Below are 17,490 nucleotides of genomic sequence, written 5' to 3'. Positions count from 1 at the left end.
GGCCAAAGGGGTTAATTCGGGGGTAGGTAAACAACTATGACTTTGCAATTTATGATACGTTGTTGAAATCCTGGTACCCAGACATTTTTCAGGAGGAGACGATGCGGAAAAACAGAACAAAACGTAAACACCGACGCACTTCAAATATAATTCAATATCAATCAATGCCAATATATTTTAGGAGGCGTTGGGAGGAGAAAAAAAAACAAAATGAGAAATATTATATGAAAGTGCTTATTAGCCGGTAGATGACTATTTAATCCAAAACAGTAGACCAAAACATTTTTTCGAATCACAGATATTGGTGGCCATGAAATGAGAATTAGCTCGGGTTATGAAAAACACTGGAATTATTATATAACCCGAGTTCACTGAAAGTACAACTAGGAGTTTAGCCTGGATTGTTTTTTTTCAGAAATATTATCTTCGTCATACAAAGGAATAGGAATAGGAATAAATCTCAACTATGCATGGATAGACCCGCAAGCCTATTGCTATCATTTTTTCTCTCGAAAATACCGGGTTGACAACTTCATACCTCGAACTTCTATTAGTATTACTCGAATATCTCCTTATCTCGAACAAATTTGTTAGTCCCTTTAGCTAACAATACCTTATAGACTGGTCTCCATAACTCACAAATTTAAGCTCCCAATGGGTGTTCGAGTTATTGAGACTTCATTGAAGTTTGGATTGTAATTCAGTACACAGGCTACAGTAGCATGAATATTAGAAAAACATTAAGAATATTAAAAAAGGAAATTGTGTATACACTACTTACAATCCTTTGGAAGGATATGATGTCAACAAATCTTTTCAATCTCTTCATATTTCTTTTTCCTTCTTGTTCCTCTCCAAAACGAGGTTGAGATTACGTAATAATTGAACAATATTTTCTTTTATTAGTATTTATTATTTTTCAGATAATTTTTGTTTTTATACCTGCAAGGTAAGAAGATATGGATCATTTTAAGACTATATTTGGTATGGAAAATTCTCCTTTTGAGGGATTAGAAATAGTAGATTGAGCAAGGATGCGAAATCACAATGGGAAGAGATAACTTTCTTGAATATTCTTGACGCCGTCTACCAGTAATGTAACACAAACAATGGTAAAGAGCAATCCAATCGTTTATAAGCACCAACTTAATACACGTTTTTTTATTAGAACATCCAATATTTTTGAAGCTTTCGGGTATTCTTAAATTTTTGAGTTTTAACCCTGCAAACTTTCTAATTTTCCCCTTTGCGTGAGTATTTTTGTCCATTTTCTTTAAGGGTATTTTAGAGCCTGCAAGTTATCTAACTCGTCTCTGATAGTTTTGTTTTGGGATCAGTCTTATGGTTCGTTTATAAGCATACGTTAAATATAGCAAATAAAACATAAAAAGCCAAGATTGTATGGATCATAAAAATCAAAACATAAAACACATTTTCTTTCCATGAAATATAGTATATGCTGATACAGTCAACCTTCTCTAGTTCGAATTAAAATGTGTAAAATACTCTCTTTATTTCGAATTTTTCTCTAATTCGAAGAAGAGTCTTAGGCCCTTGATGGCCCAATAAGAGAAAGGTAGCTGTATTCAGTTTTGGGACCAGTCTACAATACTGGGTGAATTAACTGGCCCTGCATTAGATTAGATGAAGGTCCGTATCACCGGGTTCAGTATAATAGGGAGATCATCTTAATTAAAAAATATGATAGTGAAGTTATTGGTCAAACTAGTCAATTTCAAATTTATTAAAGAATTTAACCTGCCAGATTCTCAAAGGAAACTTTCATTGAACGAAATATCCCAGGAAAATGCATGTTATGACAAAAACTAATTATATTTACAAGTTTTAAAGATTATGATATATTCGTTTTACAAAAATACGAAAACCTAGAATTTTAAATTACTAACTAAACGTAGTATAATTTCACCAACAATTTTAAATAGGTATAAAATAAAATTAAACAGGCCAATATGCATCACGCATGACATCCAATTAACTCAAAGCTAATTGAAGCTTAATGAAACAGTTTCAGCGTTTCCAAAAGGACTATTCTATTCAATAGACATGTTTTGGCAAGCAAAATGTATATGAAAATACCATTAAAAGTCGTAGGTTGGGTAAATTTATATCAAATTAGATGATCAAATTTGTGCAATGAAGTTGTTTTATCTGACAATATGGTAAATAACAGACCTCGATAAATTGCTTCGAGCGTCTAGGGGGTTCATTAAGCAAAAAGTAAAACACAACCACTAGACATAACCAATATATTAATATTATTCGTATGAAATTTTAAAACAATCAGTGAAAATAATAAAACTCTAGCTATCTACCTACGTGAATAAATTATTTTGTTCTAGCATATAATTATCTGTATCAATGGCTCGGCAATTGTTGATAGCATACCGCAGCTTCTGCGCCATTATGGTTTTGGAAGAATAAGGGGGTAGCCGGAGGACAAAAAAACAAGTCTGTGCAGTCGGTAGACCATCACGAGGCTAGAAATGAAGAACATTATCTATTATCCATATAGCGGTCATTAAGTAAGCCATTAAAGATTCAATCGGCGGGCGGTATTGAAAGGCTTTGTGACTCAAATTGTCATACCCACGCAAGGTGCTAAAACTTGTTGAAGACATTGCATTGAAGCAAAAAGACTTGGCTGACGCTAGATAAAAACGTTGTTTGAATGTCCAATATGGATAATAATAGTAATAGCGTAAAGTTTTCGTTCGTTGTTGTCATTAATTCTGCCCTTGCATTTTGATTATTAGCCCTCTAGTGCCAAATGACACCATCGGGCGAAAAATCAAACTGCACGGGCATAAAATAACAACAACGACCTCAAAGTGAACGCTATTGTTATATTTAACCTCCAAATCGTACATTTGGGTAGAGAGAAGCAAAGTAGATCGAGACGATGCATTTAAGTTTTGACATTGAAATATTTGGCTAGCCCATAATCAGTTTTGGGGAAAATTAGTCCCAACTGAAGGTGCTCCCAAAATATAAGGAACTAACAAAGAAATACACTTTATATAACTTATCAAGTATTCAAAGTAGGGAAAATAAGGGTGCGACAATCTATTAACGCGAAAGGCAGGGTTTTCGAAAATCGTCATTGTCAGGAATACCTAATTGACAGGTGTTTTTATTAATCAAATTATCGCGAAGGATTCAGGTGTTTAAGTCAAAGATCAGGAGCTTCAAAGTTCATAAGAACAACAACAATTAAAGAAAGACCAATATCAGCTTACATATCCGAGCTTGTCTTCACTGATACACGTTTCTTTTTATAAGAACATCCAAAATTTTTGAAGCCTTTGGATGTTGTTAACTTTTTGGGTTTCAAGCCTAAAAATGTTTTTATTTTTCACCATTTTTCACCATTTTCCTTAGAAATGGGCTGTTTTTGAGTCCACAGAGCCCTAAAATGTTCTTAACATTTTTGCTATTGAAAAACCTTATGTTCTTATATAAAAAACATGTATATCATTAACGTTATAAGTAGAGTCTGTCTTGCTGTGGAAAATTCGAAAAATATTTTAACTCTTTTACCTTATCTGCTCCAACGATTTGAAACTTGTGCGGTAAGTCACTCAATTTCTCTGGTAGTCTCGATCTCCCAGATATAAAACGTAAAAAGTTGACCAATTCGTCTTTGCTAAAGGAGACCAAAATCTCCCATAGCCACTTGACTTGCTCATCTTCAGCTGTGATTTCACGGTATCTATCAAAAAAAGAAGAAATAATGAAAACGTAGGGAACTCTTGTATTATCGTGTCAATAATCTCCGAGCAGATTCCAATTACTCCGCTCTGGCACGTATCTGCCCAAGTTGGCTAACCACTCTGATCTTTCTCAACCTTTTGTGCTGAATATTAAATGAGGTTTTGAGCTTGGTGATTGGCTAAAACAAAACTACCGCATCAACATCAAAGCACCAATCATAAATACAAACACTAAAAGAATACAGTCGCTTTCGCTTATCTGTTGAAACGGAAAAAAAAGAAAACGCTTGACTGAGCAACCAGATCAGATCGTTACATTCACTATATCCCTTTAGAGTAGAGCGTGGTATGCGCTGAATGGAATTGGAAAGTTTAATCTCTACGGTATTTGGTACTATATTCTTTAAGGAAAGAAAACTGTTAGCAAAAAGGGTACAGATCCTTTCAGTAACGCTATTGAAAGCTACATATGACCATCTCTTACCTGACGATCTTTTTCAGGCTTTCAACATCGATATGACGTGTTCCGCATACAAGTAGTTCAAGTTTCTGTCCCGTCATGAGTGACAGGATTGATAGCGGAATAACCGAGGTCAAGCCTTCCCGGATATATTTAATCTGCAGTGACATTTCATTTAGTCGATAGTTGACAGCTTTACGGATGTATGCGGAACAGTCCCGTTTCCTTAGATTTGTGTTGTGTCCGTCAACAACGAGTGGTATGGTTCGTCCGTCTGATGATTGGCAGACGTACGTCAATAGAGGGATTGTGTCGTCTTTGTTCGATTGGGCTTCGTTGGACGATTGATGGATAATGGTACGCAGCATTTTGATGTTCTGTGCGAATAATGCATCATTCTAGAAATAAACAGTAAAGGAAAGTTGAGAAAATGAGGCTGACTGACTTATATGCAATAGTGGATTTTCTGACCATGAATCTTTTAATTGGCTAATTAGAAAATTAGGGCTGACTGAATGTTAATAGGCTAACAATGAATGAATATATGAGCGAATGAGCAACTTTGAACGAACGAACGAACGAACGAACGAACGAATAGTGTGAATTTACGAACGAATGAACAAAAAAACGGGCTGAGATAGAAATGAAATAACCTCTTCCACATCGTCCAGTGTGAGTGGAATACCAACCAACTGCTTCCATACTGAAGGTGATAAATGCAAATTCAATGGTCTTTTAGTTCGTATGGAAACTCCCATTAAGATGCCAAGGAACTTGTATAATTTCAAACTTTCAAGACAATTCTTGGATGGATTGATAGTGAGAAGATCACGGTTGTATCCAATCTCTGCCAGTGTGTTTGGTGTTTGAATGAGTAAGTCGATGTCCTTTCGCTCTTCCAGCTCCTAGGGTAGAGATGGGAATACAACGAGTTAGTAGACATTGTGGAGCGTTCTAATCTGACATAACACCAGTAAGTTAGTCTCAAAATAAACAATACTTTTGAATAAAATTGTAGCATCTAAACGTTTTTTGATTATTGAGATCTTGCATTTTTTGAATCAAGACTAAATTGAATACCGTAAATCCTCGAAAAAGCGCCCCGCTCGAATAAGTGCCCTGCTCGAATAAGCGCCCCCCTTTTAGTTGAAATAATATTATAAGCGCCCCGCTTGAATAAGCACCCCCTTTGAATAAGCGCCTCCTCCAGGGAGGGGCGCTTATTCGAATATTGTTATTGATTGAATAAGATATTGAGTAGAGACTTGTGTTTTAAAAAGAAAGAAAGCGATTAAGAATGAAATGATAGAAATTGTCAATTGGATTTTTCAAATTTTTCTTTTATTCATCCTTTTTTGAAAAATCAACCCTTTGAAACAGTTAAGTTTAAGCAGATTCCGAATTTGTTGATATACGAATTTCTTAGATGAAAAAATAAGCGCCCCACTCGAATATGCGCCCCGCTTGAATAAGCGCCCATCTTAGAGCCTGAAAAATTAAATAAGCGCCCGGGCGCTTATTCGAGGATTTACGGTATGTAAAATGTAATCAAACATTTTGCTGATTCAAACAGAATCCATCATGAAAGTTTTTAATTTAATGTTCAAAGTTTATCTATCTAGAAAGCCTTCACTTTTACATTCAATTCATGATATTCACGTTTTATACGGAAGCATCAAAAAAGACCCGAGTATTTGCCACTAATTTTGAACTTAAACGATACAGCCAATGGCGAACGCCCGGGCTATTTTTGGTGCTTCCGTACAAAAACCTTACGCCATGAATATCATGAATACTTTGATCACACAATGAGTATGTAATCGGGCTTAACCAATTGTCAAAGCAAGGTTTTTCGTCTGAGACGGCAAATGGATTTTACACAGCAGATTAGTGCATATTCTCGAAATTTAAGTAAATTGTGCAGAATTTTAAGGCAGAAAAACCTCTTCACATACTTCGATGAGACGGAAATCCGTTTGAAGCAGAAGAACTTTTAACACAGCTTACCATACACATGTGAGTAAGGACTTCATCGAATACTCCTCCTGCGTCATCAGCTGCTTCGTTCACCAATTTGATTTTCCACGTCTTACACAACAATAATCCTTCGTTGGGTTTCACCGTCAACACTTGCTCTGCAACTTGTTTGAATACTGGATCACAAGCCAATCCTCTGAAAAATATAAACGTGTTTGTTAGTACAGCTAACTCTCTCTCTAATTCGACTCTCTATTATTTGCCTGATTATTTGCAAATTATTTGCCTGAAGATTGTCACCAAAGTGGCATGAAACTTGCCAGTAGCATAAAAAAGTGTCTTTTCTTCCTGAGTGACTCTCTATCATTCGAATCTTTCTGTAATTCGTACTAATATATTAGTCACCTTAGCTTGAAAGTGGTATCAATTACTCTCTGTAATTCAAATCTTTCTCTTATTCGAATAAAGTCTCTGGCCTTCAATAAGATCGAATCAGAAAGAGTGGCTGTTAAAAGGATTTTGCTACCGGACAATTTTACAAAAAAATTTAGCCCAGATCCTCAGTGCATAGAAACCTTAAGTCGAATCGAAGTTCCAGTTTAAATATTCGACATTTACATGAACCCCACAGGAAACCATTTAATCGAAGCCCAAGCATAAATTAAGGCTAAAAAAAGAGTTTTTCTTGAAGTTAAGCGAACCAATTATAATGTCATTCTGTCGTTTGATTTAATACCTACATACCTTGTATCGAATCTTTTGACAGTTATGGGAGGGACACTAGTGCGTCCTTGATTCGCACTAGATCTGATCGCGCGGGCGAGAGGTAATGAATATGTCCGCACGGTCAATAAAGAACGCAAGAAACCGTCGTTGAAGATATTGCAATCCATTTGGTGGCCGTCCTATAAAAAGATGGAAAACGTTCCAGCGCCAGAAATCATTTTTATTACGGACAGTTAATGTCTACCAACATCTTAACGGACAAAAGTTTATAAAAACAAAATTTTTCCCAAGCCCGGTCAATTTCAAAGCCGGCTGGTCTAGATTTCTTTTGGCAAGAGGTGAGTTTTTCCTAACAAAAATTTCATCTTTTTAATACTAGTAGACTAACATATCAGGTCGCCAACGAAATTAATTGTAGGGGTTTATAACAACAGTTTTGTGAAAATTTACAGTGTTTTTTTACTAAATGTAGGATTATCAAGGGGCATAACAGAAAAGAGGTCTTAGAGGCTGTTCACATGGGGGTTGGCTGACCACAAGACGTTAGGAAGAAACTGTTCAGTTTTTGACGTTTCAAACTACTGACATAATTTATAATATTAATGTCAAAAAAATTAGTTTCAATTCCACCTCTGACTAACAGTACCTTATTATTAAGGCTTAGTAATTTCCAATGTTTGCTGACAAGTTCGGAAAAACACCAAAGGACATTGAGACGATCACGTAGTAGATTGTGGTCCATGTTGAAGAGCGATTGATAACATGGTGGTATGTGCTGTGGTGTACCCAGATTGAAACGATTGACCGGCCTTGATGCACTGATGGCTCCTGACCATGCTGCGCAATGTGTGGATCCTGTAAATAATTTCAAACAGTAAGTATCGAGGCGCACCAGAAAAGATATATAAAAATTTTCTTGACCTACCCAAAATGGCAAACCTGTATACTTTTTTGGCGCACCCGGTACATACATGACTGTGAAGTAAGTTTGATGAAGAATAACTTTCAAAAAATTGATAAAAAGCTTGATGCATCAAAAAAATTGATAAAACAACAGAAAAAGTTGGTAAAAGCAATAGAAATATGTAACACTGCTGTACTATAGAAACAAACTCCATAAGCCTGCTCGCGATTTCATAAGTTTTCAAATCCCAATGATACAGTAATAACCTATTATTCTGAAACAAAGAGAAGGGATTGTATAAAACCCAAACCATTCCTAAGCTAAAGAACAGCTTTGATTTGTCAAGTCACTTGGTTGCAAGTGACGCATTGGGTAAAAGAGAGCCATTTAGTTAACATAAAATAGACTCTCGGTTATTCGAACGTGCACTTAGTATATGTAATTTTCGAATTGTACGAGTTATTATGTGATTACGAGCTAATCGCACAATGGCTTTCACTACTTTTTCCCAGTTCGGAAAGTAAATTACAGAAATTACACTGAGAGTTTTATATTTTTCTCTTCTCTTTATGTCTTTCTTTTATTGTTGTTTATTGATTTTCTTTCTCACAAAATAAATTTGAATGCAATTAAAACGTTCGATGCAAAAAAAATGTAAGAAAAAACATTAAAATCAATTTTTTAAACATTGACGCCGCATTGGAGAGTGTGATTAACGATTAATTGCCTTCTACAGGATGCAATTAACGATTAATTGCTCTCTTTGAGGGCGTGCCAAATAAGAAAAAATAACCCATCGTGCGATTATTCGAATAATTCGGTTATTCGAAGCGAGTTCTATTCCCCTTGGGTCAATTATAGGCTAAATCACCCTCAGTTATTCAAATTACTTTTGTGAAGTCGTCGCAGTAGCGCATATCATGAATAGATGGAAAGAAAACCTTACCTGCTGAGATTTGTCCCATCTTTTTGCCAATCAAGCTGTTTACCAAACAAGGGACATATTGAGGGTTGATGTTACCAACACCAAGTTGTCCTTCGTTGTTTGCTCCCCATGACCAGATGTTCCCGATTCGATCTACAGCTAAGACATATTCACAGCCCACAGCAATATCTTCGATCGGATGACCGGTCAAGGCGCGGACTACCTGCGGAATGGTGGTGTCCCGCATGGCTGCATCTTGATTGCCGATGAAATTGCCTGAGAAGAGAAGCGGAGACTTTAGTGTTTATAGGTTTTGTATCGTGGTTATTGTATGGTATATGCGACACCCATTGACACTCAAAAACAGTTATTCTGTGTACTTCGAGTGCCTTGGTATGTTGTACGCAATAGATCACCAACATCTGTTTGATCGCGATACCTGCCCATACTGAGCTCTCAGGCTCTCAATAACAGCGCATGTGCAATAAAAACCTTCGTAAAATTGACGTTAAACAGTGAAATTTATTTGACGTCAGTTTAAAGTCATTAGGAAAAGATCGACAGCAATTAAAGAGAGAATGAAAATATTTATAAAAGATTGATGAAATTTCCGGTACTCAGTGACTTAAAGTTGGTGATTATATTAGCATGTTAAAGGACCTAAATTAATTACGTCATGATGATTTTGGGTGCTGTTACAAAGTACAAAAGATCGCAACACGCAATTTTAACACATAAAGAGGTTTTGACGTATAAAGTAGCCAAGCAACAAAGCCATTTCTTACATACGAAGAAAGATGATGCAGGGGAAAATTTGGACTCAAAAGAGGTCGAAAATGTCGTCAATTCTCAGCTCCAAGCGGCTTTAAATGTCATTGAACGAGTTCAGTCGAGGAGAGAAACAGTTGTCACTGACGATAATGATGAAAGTTTGTCCATTTCATCCGTAGAAGATTCACCAAGTTTGTCTGTGATAAGGACTCTCAAGCTCCAAAAAGAGGTGAATAATTTCATTCATTAACCCGGAAAGCCGGTTTGAATGGATTAAGTGAGACACATCTTAAACCGTTTTCATCTATCAGAATACAAGGCCGATCTGAATCTTCTCTACCGAGCGGTATCGGTAACGTAAATCTCAACAGTCTTTTTATTTTTTCATTTAATACTTCCAATTTCTAATTTAATACTTCCAATTTCTAATTTAAAACTTCCAATTTCTAATTTAATACTTCCAATTTCTAATTTAATACTTCCGATTTCTAAACCCCATCAGAAATCAAAGAAAGACCAGGGCGGTAACTATGAATGATGAAAAGTGATACAAGTCCTGAAAAGGAAATTGCTTCAAAGAAAGTTACTTTCAGTAAACGATTTTTATTTCAGATCGAAGCATTGAAAGGAAGGTTATCTTCATACGAAACGGAGAATGGGGAGCGGCATAAGTGGATCATTGGATTGAACAATAGCGTCAAAGATAGAGAAGCTGTAAGTCTATCTCAACAGAAAGAGATACAAGACCTTAAACTGGAAGCCAAAAGAAAGACTTTAGAAAGTAACCAAATGATTGCTACCTTAGAGAATGAACTTGCGCTAAAAAAGACCGAAATTCAGTTTGGCAAAGAACACTGTCGGGATCTAGAATATAAGATTTTGAATCTTGCAGATCAACATACACAGTTGGAAAAAAAGCACAACGATGAAAACGCTTATTACAGATTCGAGATTCGAAAGCTCAAAACAGAATTTGAAGATAAAGAAATTTGCAACAGAGTGATACTTTGTGATCTCAAGGACAAACTTGCTTCCAAAAAGGAGGAATTACAAAAACTACACAAACTCCACAGCAGAATTTGTCAGGAATCGAATGACAGGAATAACACCATTTCTGCATTAAAAGAGATTGTGCAGGCTAGAGACGAGAAGATAGAATGTCTTAAAGAGACTGTCGAGTCTTTAGAAAATAAGATTCAGCTGGATGAGTTGAGATGTAGCCAACTTGAGATTATAATACATGATGAAATAGAGGACCATGAGGTCATGAAAGAGAAATTCAGACGACAGCTCATTCAGAAACTCTCAAATGATGAGAGTAGTAAGCAATTGATTGGAGAGTTATTACAAGAGAAAATAGTCTTGGAGAAATCGTTGTTGAGTGAGAGAATGAAGGTTGAGGAGTGTTTGGAAAGAGAGAAAGTCTTGAAAGAATCAAAAGAAATGTTGGTAGTTGAGAATCAAGAGAGTTTGCGACGAGAGAGCCAATTGATTGAGGTGAACAATACATTACTCACTGAAAGTGAGTCTGTTGAAGATTTGAATAGTAGAAATAAAGAGCTAGAGAAGCTTTTAAGTCAACAAAGTTTGGAGTATGAGAAACAGTTGGTTGCAGTCAAAGAAAAATTTGTAGCCGAAATTGAGACTTTAGAAAATGAGAAAAGTGTTCTAGAGGGGTTATTAAGTAAAGAAAAAGGTCATAACAATGATACGAAAAAACGTGAGAATGGTTTACTGAAAGAGAACAATAGAATGATGCTCAAGAATGAGGCTTTAAGACATAAGTCTGGTAAGCTAGAAGAAATGCTGACCGATGTAAGAAAGGTGGCGAAAGAACAAAAAGAGATTGTTGAGCGCCTTCAGAAAGCTAATGATGAGTTGGAAACAGAAAGTAAACAAAATCGAGATTTGATTGAAAAGCAGGCAAGAGAGTACAATGAATTATGGGATAGAGGTCGAGACATGAGACACCAGAATGGTAGCCTGGTAGGTGAGAATAAACATTTGAAGGCCAGGTTTGACGTTAAGAGTATCGAGTGTCAAAAGATGGCTTGTAAAATTGGTCAACTACGGAAGGAGGTTAATGGTGGGCTTGTTGAGATGAGACATTATCAGTTACAACAGAACAGACTACTTATCGCCAGAGACACTCGTATTGAGGAATACAAAGACAGACTGGCAGATTTGTCAAAAGCTGTCAAAGTAGAAAAAATGGTTAACCAGCTTCTTTTAAAGGACAAACATGACGCAAAGGAGGCAGCATGTTTAAAACAGACAGAGTTTGAAGAATTACAAAATAAATTGAAGACCGCCGAAGAGCAATTGAAGAAATTTCACGAGCTTGAAAATGAGAAGTTAAAACAAGGAAAATGTCAACCAAAAGATATATCTAATATTGCAATTCAAAGATGTAACATACCAAAGCTTTCAGAAAGAGGTGAGGAATAGTTCCATAGAGTTTATAGCCCCGAGAGGGTTAGAAAGCCAATCATTTCCCATCCAAAACGCGTGGTTTTCACACAAACGCTGGATTGAAAATAAAATCTATCGATTTCGGAAAATATACCGCTTGAAAACGAAGAAAGCAATAAGTTCCGTCATGTCATCCTAGAGGTGGTGTAAGATTTCTATCTAGCCTTCAGCCGAAAACATCCCAATCAAGGTTCTTTTCTGCAAAAAAGAGTTTAGTACTGGCTAAATCACAGCCCACAATTTTGAACGTTGTTTTGACGTTATACGCCGGAATGGGCCCCATGAGTACTTTTATTTCTTGATGTTTTTTTCAAACCCAATAATCATTAATTCCACTCGTTAAATAATATTTTTAAATCTTCGAAATGTATTTATGCCATTAAAGTATAAAAGACTTCGCAACTCGAATTCCCAGGGGAGGATTGTTCGAGTTTTAAGGATAATTTCGAGTTAAAAATGTACTGTAGTTATATCTTGGTGTTAAAATGCTCATTGTTCTTTTTGGTCTCTCCCGTCCGTCTCCTGATTTACTACCATAAGCCCGGCTTCAACTATTTATAAAAATCAAGCTCGTGAAATTTTTATTTTAAATTTATAGTGAGGAAAGAAGTTAAGATCCGTCCAAAATCGAACGCCATTTTAACAAAAATGGACGTAGCTCAGCATAAAATAGCTAAGCAACAACAACAACAACAACAACAACAACAAATAAAAGAAACATTGACACCTTTAACAAAGAATCTTGTCAATGTCAAGAACAAAATTATGAATTCACAAAATGAGGATCCCAAGGACAACGTGTCCGGTAGCATAAACCATCACACAAATAAAGGTAACTAATAATTGAAAACACGTTTTTTATAAGAATCAATTGAGTAATTTTCATGAAATTTCATTATTTATGAAATCTGAGGCTGGGGTTATTCTAAGCTCGTTCTTAGTTTGGGCGGAATTGAGCCTGTTTCCGAAAAATTGTTTTTATAAAAGGTGTGTAGATTTTTATCTACAATAATCATAGGCTGGATCGTAATGGAAGAAATCGGAGCTTTGTAAATTCTTCTCCCTATTTTTTAGTTGTAGAAGGCGGACACTCTATCAAAGTGAGGGGTGAAACAGACAAACCTGGAGTTGTTCAAAAAAACATCAAAACAGAGGACAGAAGCTGGAGAAACTACGTCGTTGTCAAACTCATCCTGGTTTGCATTATAATGTACATAATTGGTACACTAGTACCTGCAGTTTGGTTAGTGTAGATTAAATTACTTGAATATAGAAATACGAAGAAAATATCTTTAATTACTGTTCGTTTGAATCTGAGTAATAAAAATAAACCCCCCCCATGATTTTCGAAAACAATAGCAATAAGTGCAAATTACATTTTCCGTTCCCGCACAAAAGAATTACAGGCAATCGAGACACTTACCATGTCCAAAAGTGTAAACGAGACCATTATTTCCGAGAACCACAGAGAAGGTCGTTCCACAAGCAATTTTCTTCAGACCAACATTTCGCAGGCTATCGATAATATTGGGTGTCGGCTTTGAAGTAGTGGAACCCAGGCCTAATTTCCCGAACTCTCCATCGCCCCAAGTGTAAAGACGGTTTCCATCACTTGATAAAGCTAGCGTGTGACTGCGTCCACAAGCAACCTAAATGAGCAATCATGATAAGGGAAGTCTTCTTTAACTAGAGATAGTTTATTCGTTATGAGTTGGAGGTACAGTTTATTCTCTCCAATTCGGTCTTCAGGGACCAAAGTTTTTCTTAGAATTACAGACAGAAAGTATATAATACCACTTTCTAGATGAGGGATATTTTTAGTTCGAATAATAGAGGTTTGAATAATGGTAGGCTCGAATTAGAGAGAGAGTTAACTTTATAGATATAGAAAAAACTTCCATTAGTGCCGAAGAAAAAAGTCATCATTCATTACCTGCCCGATGTGTTCATCTTTGAGCGCTTGAACTTGTTGAGGGATTTTCTTGGGTGAATTTCCTCCATCCCCTAATAAGCCGTTCTCTCCTTGACCGAAAGTGAATAGTTTACCACACGATGTCACTGCCGCAGAGTGCTTGTAGCCACATGCAACCTATTGGAAAAGGAGTGAATGGAAACGAAATGTAATCATTAATACTTGGATGGTGTCAAAGTTTTTAATATTAAATTAACTTGGGATTACATGGGACATTCACTACTGTGCTACCCTTAACGAGCGCATTGTTTTAAACAAAACAATTCATTCTATGTTTTTTTTCCTTCGATCGCAAGATTATTAAAAGTTTTTAAAACAGTGATTACTTGGTCCACAAATTTCTAATTTCATTACAATTTACAAAAACACTTCGAAAAAAAATCATTGACTACATTTTCAGTATCCAAGGTAAATCAACCGAACAACTCTAAAACGAAGACTGGAATAAACATTTCAGTGGTCATATCCATAAGAAAGTGAAGGTACATAAAAACATAAAAAGAGAGGAATAGATATTACTGTCAATCAAAATGGTAGCCTTAACTGCGGCAATTTTTTTTCGAAAATATTTGTCCATCTATCTCTATTTTTTAGAATTCGGTGATATCAACTCACTTGAATAACATGAAAGCTTTGAAGACCAGCTATTTGTTTGGGTTTACGTTGTCTGTCACTGTTTCCATGGCCTAACTTCCCATAATCACCATCACCCCAACTAAACACTTCGCCAGTATCAGCAACCGCTAGCGAGTGACCATCACCGCCGAGAGACGTGGCCAGCTGGACGATGACGTAACCTGAAAAAGTTGAAAATCAAAATTCAAGAGTTAGGAATCCACAGAAAATTCAATACTTAATCATTTTAAAGTATGCGATACTTGATTGTATGTGATACTTGATCTCATGATTGTCAAGGGGTTTCTATTGAAAGTTTATTTTCCTAAAACACCAGGGGTGGTAACAGATTTCAAATCAAACTTCGCGAGACCTAGTTATGGCAATTGACATCAAAACAAGAAAATTAGTTCCCAAGAAAGGAATATCCCGATTTCATCAGGGAAGCAGAAGTTACGCAAAACGATCCTATCATGGATACATACATACCTTGCAGTTCAGCGATAGTTGTTGGTGTTGGTTCATCGTCAGACGTCCCTTGGCCCAGTCTCCCATAACTACCTTCACCACATGCCTTTACCGTCCCATTTGTTTGAAGAATAAACGTACAGTTTTGCCCACAGACTATAGATCTGACAGACGTTATCGTGGTCACGAGGTCAGGTTCTAGCCTACCTAACTTTAGTTCTGCAAGCTGGCCGTGACAACCGGATCCCCAAGCGTAGATGGATTGAGAAATCTTTGGTTCCCAGTCTTTTGGGTTACTATTATACCATGAAATGATTTGCTGGTCTTGTTGTAAAGTCCAGTAAGAGTTGTCCTGGATAGATTAAAACTTAAAGTCATGACTGAATTGAGACGCGAACTATAGCCATGGTAAATAATTAAGACTGAGGTTTCCACATTAGAAGTCTAAACCATTGACCTTTATAAACCCTGGCCTAAGGTATACTCGCCATCTTTGATTAGAGTTTATTCAGTTGAAAGTGGTACCCACAAAGGAGTTTAAAAAAAAAATGTACACAAACTGCGCTACATTAGGTACATTTACACCTATATCATTACACTCCGTTCAAAGATTTTGGTTATAGGAATTGGAAAACTGCTTCCAGGGTCTTTACAAATCTCACTGGACTAAACCCAATAAAAAAAAAAACAAACAATGCCCATTTAACCTTTTAGCGACCGATGACGAGATATCAGGAATAAGAAGAGCCGAGTCTTACGAAAAATTACTGAAAGAAAGAGTCATGAAAAAATGAAAGTAAGAATGTCATTAACGATTCTTTATTACCTTACTACTTTGCATAACATTTTCCAAACTATCAACGAAATCTCTTGGGAACGGTGTCCGATGACGTAATGCTAGACCACTGAGAATGGTCGATTCAAAACTGGGTAGAGGTGGACTGACAAGTTGACCAGCTTTGAGTAGAACGGCAATTTTGAAAAGAGATTGCATGTAATTTGAATACACCAAGTGTGTACTGTTACTTGTGATAGTCTGAAAACAAACGAGAGAAACAAAGTTTTCTTATAAAATGTAAAAAGGGTAAAATAGTTACACTCAGGATATGTAGGATCAGTTAAATTCGTATTGGGAGAGGCTTTTCCAAGGCCAATTTGAAATAAGTACGGGAGAATTAAGCTAATAAAGCATTTAAAAGGTTGACGCCACAGACCAAACCCTTCAAAACTGTGTGTGGCAAATATAAAATCGTCCGACGGCTGAAAATGCCGAAAAAAAAGTAAGAATATTCCATAAGTTGCCCGAAAAGGAAACATCGGAATAAGATAAATTCGAGGCTCAAAGTGTGGAAATAATAAGAGCAGATAGGCGAGTCTACCTTTACTGGTTCTTACAAAAAAAAACACAAAATCTTGTACCTGTTCATATTTAAATTGTCTCCCGATGATAGCATCCAAGTTTTTGAGAAATGATGCGATGTAGGTTGCGTCTTCTTCATGTTGTTTGTTCACTTGTATAACACTGTAAATATCATGGATGAATTTCTCGTGTGGTGGCAGTGACGTCACTGCGATTGTTATGTTCTAGAACAAGACAAAATCAAATCTTATAGCATTATGTATAAATACCTGTTTAACATTGGAAAAGAAATAACAGCTTCGAATATAGAGGAATTAATTTTAATACAAACGATGGTTATGATGGACTGTTAAATTGATAAACTTGTTCAAACACACCAAATCAAAATGCAATTCTAACTATAGAGTTCGACCACTGCAATTGTTATGTTCTAGAACAAGTTAAAGTCAAACCTTTAATGGGCTTACTTTATTACAAACTAGCGGGCGAATGAGGTATATTTTTAGTAGAAAATTCACGTTTTCGTTGAAAAACCAGTGTTTTGATCGCTTAAATGTATTCAATCCACAATTGATGGACTTTTGCACAATATATCTACACTAAATCTTATCCTTGTTATCACCCAAGAGGAAAATTTGAGTAAATTTTCTTTTAAGATTTTTTTCGCGAGCATAAACTTTCGCGAATTACCCTCTCAAGATTTTTCAAAGACATTTACTTTCGCGAAAAGAGCTAAAATTCGCGAAAATCGCGAAAGTTTCTGGTCGCGAGAGTTTGTACGCCTAAAGTAAATATTTTTTTACAAGACGAAATCTGTAAGGATTTTTAAACACGTAAATTGGAAAATGGCTATGGCAAAAAATAATCTGGAAAGTGACAAATGATTAAATATTTCATAATAATTATTAGCAAAAACCACTTGAAGGTCACAAAGCTGAATTTTAAGTCCCACGGCTGTTCTGAATGAACTTGCATAGAAGTAGATTTTAATCCAAGAATTTTTTGAAAGTAACTCGGTGCTTATTGAAAAATTGTTTTAAAATATAAAGCTATGTAATTACAGTTCAGTTCAGTACATTAATCACACAATAGACCGATTCCGCGTGACG

At 36.1% G+C, this 17,490-nt stretch overlaps 2 protein-coding genes and 1 long non-coding RNA gene across 5 annotated transcripts in view; 1 reads left to right on the top strand and 2 right to left on the bottom strand.

Moving 5' to 3' along the window:
- Positions 1-938, bottom strand: part of LOC136817797 (uncharacterized) — a 35,610-nt gene extending 34,672 nt beyond the window's left edge. For all 3 annotated transcript variants that reach the window (XR_010848152.1, XR_010848153.1, XR_010848151.1), the window contains exon 1: positions 782-938. This is a non-coding gene — a long non-coding RNA (uncharacterized lncRNA). The remainder of the gene's footprint in view (positions 1-781) is intronic.
- A 775-nt stretch (positions 939-1,713) lies between these two features.
- Positions 1,714-17,490, bottom strand: part of LOC136817974 (probable E3 ubiquitin-protein ligase HERC1) — a 108,119-nt gene continuing 92,342 nt past the window's right edge. Inside the window, exons 52-65 of the mRNA XM_067074328.1 lie at positions 16,441-16,605; positions 15,848-16,057; positions 15,043-15,373; positions 14,554-14,735; positions 13,900-14,055; positions 13,390-13,615; positions 8,745-8,999; positions 7,541-7,749; positions 6,913-7,073; positions 6,199-6,364; positions 4,845-5,096; positions 4,216-4,589; positions 3,559-3,730; positions 1,714-2,498 (exon numbers count right to left, since the gene is read on the bottom strand). Coding sequence (XP_066930429.1) covers positions 2,334-2,498; positions 3,559-3,730; positions 4,216-4,589; positions 4,845-5,096; positions 6,199-6,364; positions 6,913-7,073; positions 7,541-7,749; positions 8,745-8,999; positions 13,390-13,615; positions 13,900-14,055; positions 14,554-14,735; positions 15,043-15,373; positions 15,848-16,057; positions 16,441-16,605 — 3,024 coding nt within the window. The 3' untranslated portion in view covers positions 1,714-2,333. The remainder of the gene's footprint in view (positions 2,499-3,558; positions 3,731-4,215; positions 4,590-4,844; positions 5,097-6,198; positions 6,365-6,912; positions 7,074-7,540; positions 7,750-8,744; positions 9,000-13,389; positions 13,616-13,899; positions 14,056-14,553; positions 14,736-15,042; positions 15,374-15,847; positions 16,058-16,440; positions 16,606-17,490) is intronic.
- LOC136817856 (putative leucine-rich repeat-containing protein DDB_G0290503) lies at positions 9,403-13,244 on the top strand. The gene is made up of 4 exons (XM_067074188.1): positions 9,403-9,723; positions 10,107-11,931; positions 12,565-12,798; positions 13,041-13,244. The coding sequence occupies exons 1-4, from the start codon at positions 9,403-9,405 to the stop codon at positions 13,217-13,219; spliced, it is 2,559 nt and encodes an 852-aa protein (XP_066930289.1). The 3' UTR covers positions 13,220-13,244.

The sequence above is a fragment of the Clytia hemisphaerica genome, unplaced genomic scaffold (assembly GCF_902728285.1).
Source record: "Clytia hemisphaerica strain Z4C2 unplaced genomic scaffold, Clytia hemisphaerica genome assembly, whole genome shotgun sequence".
Classification (NCBI taxonomy): Eukaryota; Metazoa; Cnidaria; class Hydrozoa; order Leptothecata; family Clytiidae; genus Clytia; species Clytia hemisphaerica.
This window is presented reverse-complemented; position numbering and strand designations above follow the sequence as displayed.

Coding starts and splice junctions, on each gene's coding strand:
- LOC136817856 (XM_067074188.1), top strand. CDS start 9,403: ATGATTTTGGGTGCTGTTACAAAGTACAAAAGATCGCAACACGCAATT. Junction 9,724..10,106: donor CTCTCAAGCTCCAAAAAGAG/GTGAATAATTTC, acceptor TTTTTATTTCAG/ATCGAAGCATTGAAAGGAAG. Junction 11,932..12,564: donor ACCAAAGCTTTCAGAAAGAG/GTGAGGAATAGT, acceptor TTAAATTTATAG/TGAGGAAAGAAGTTAAGATC.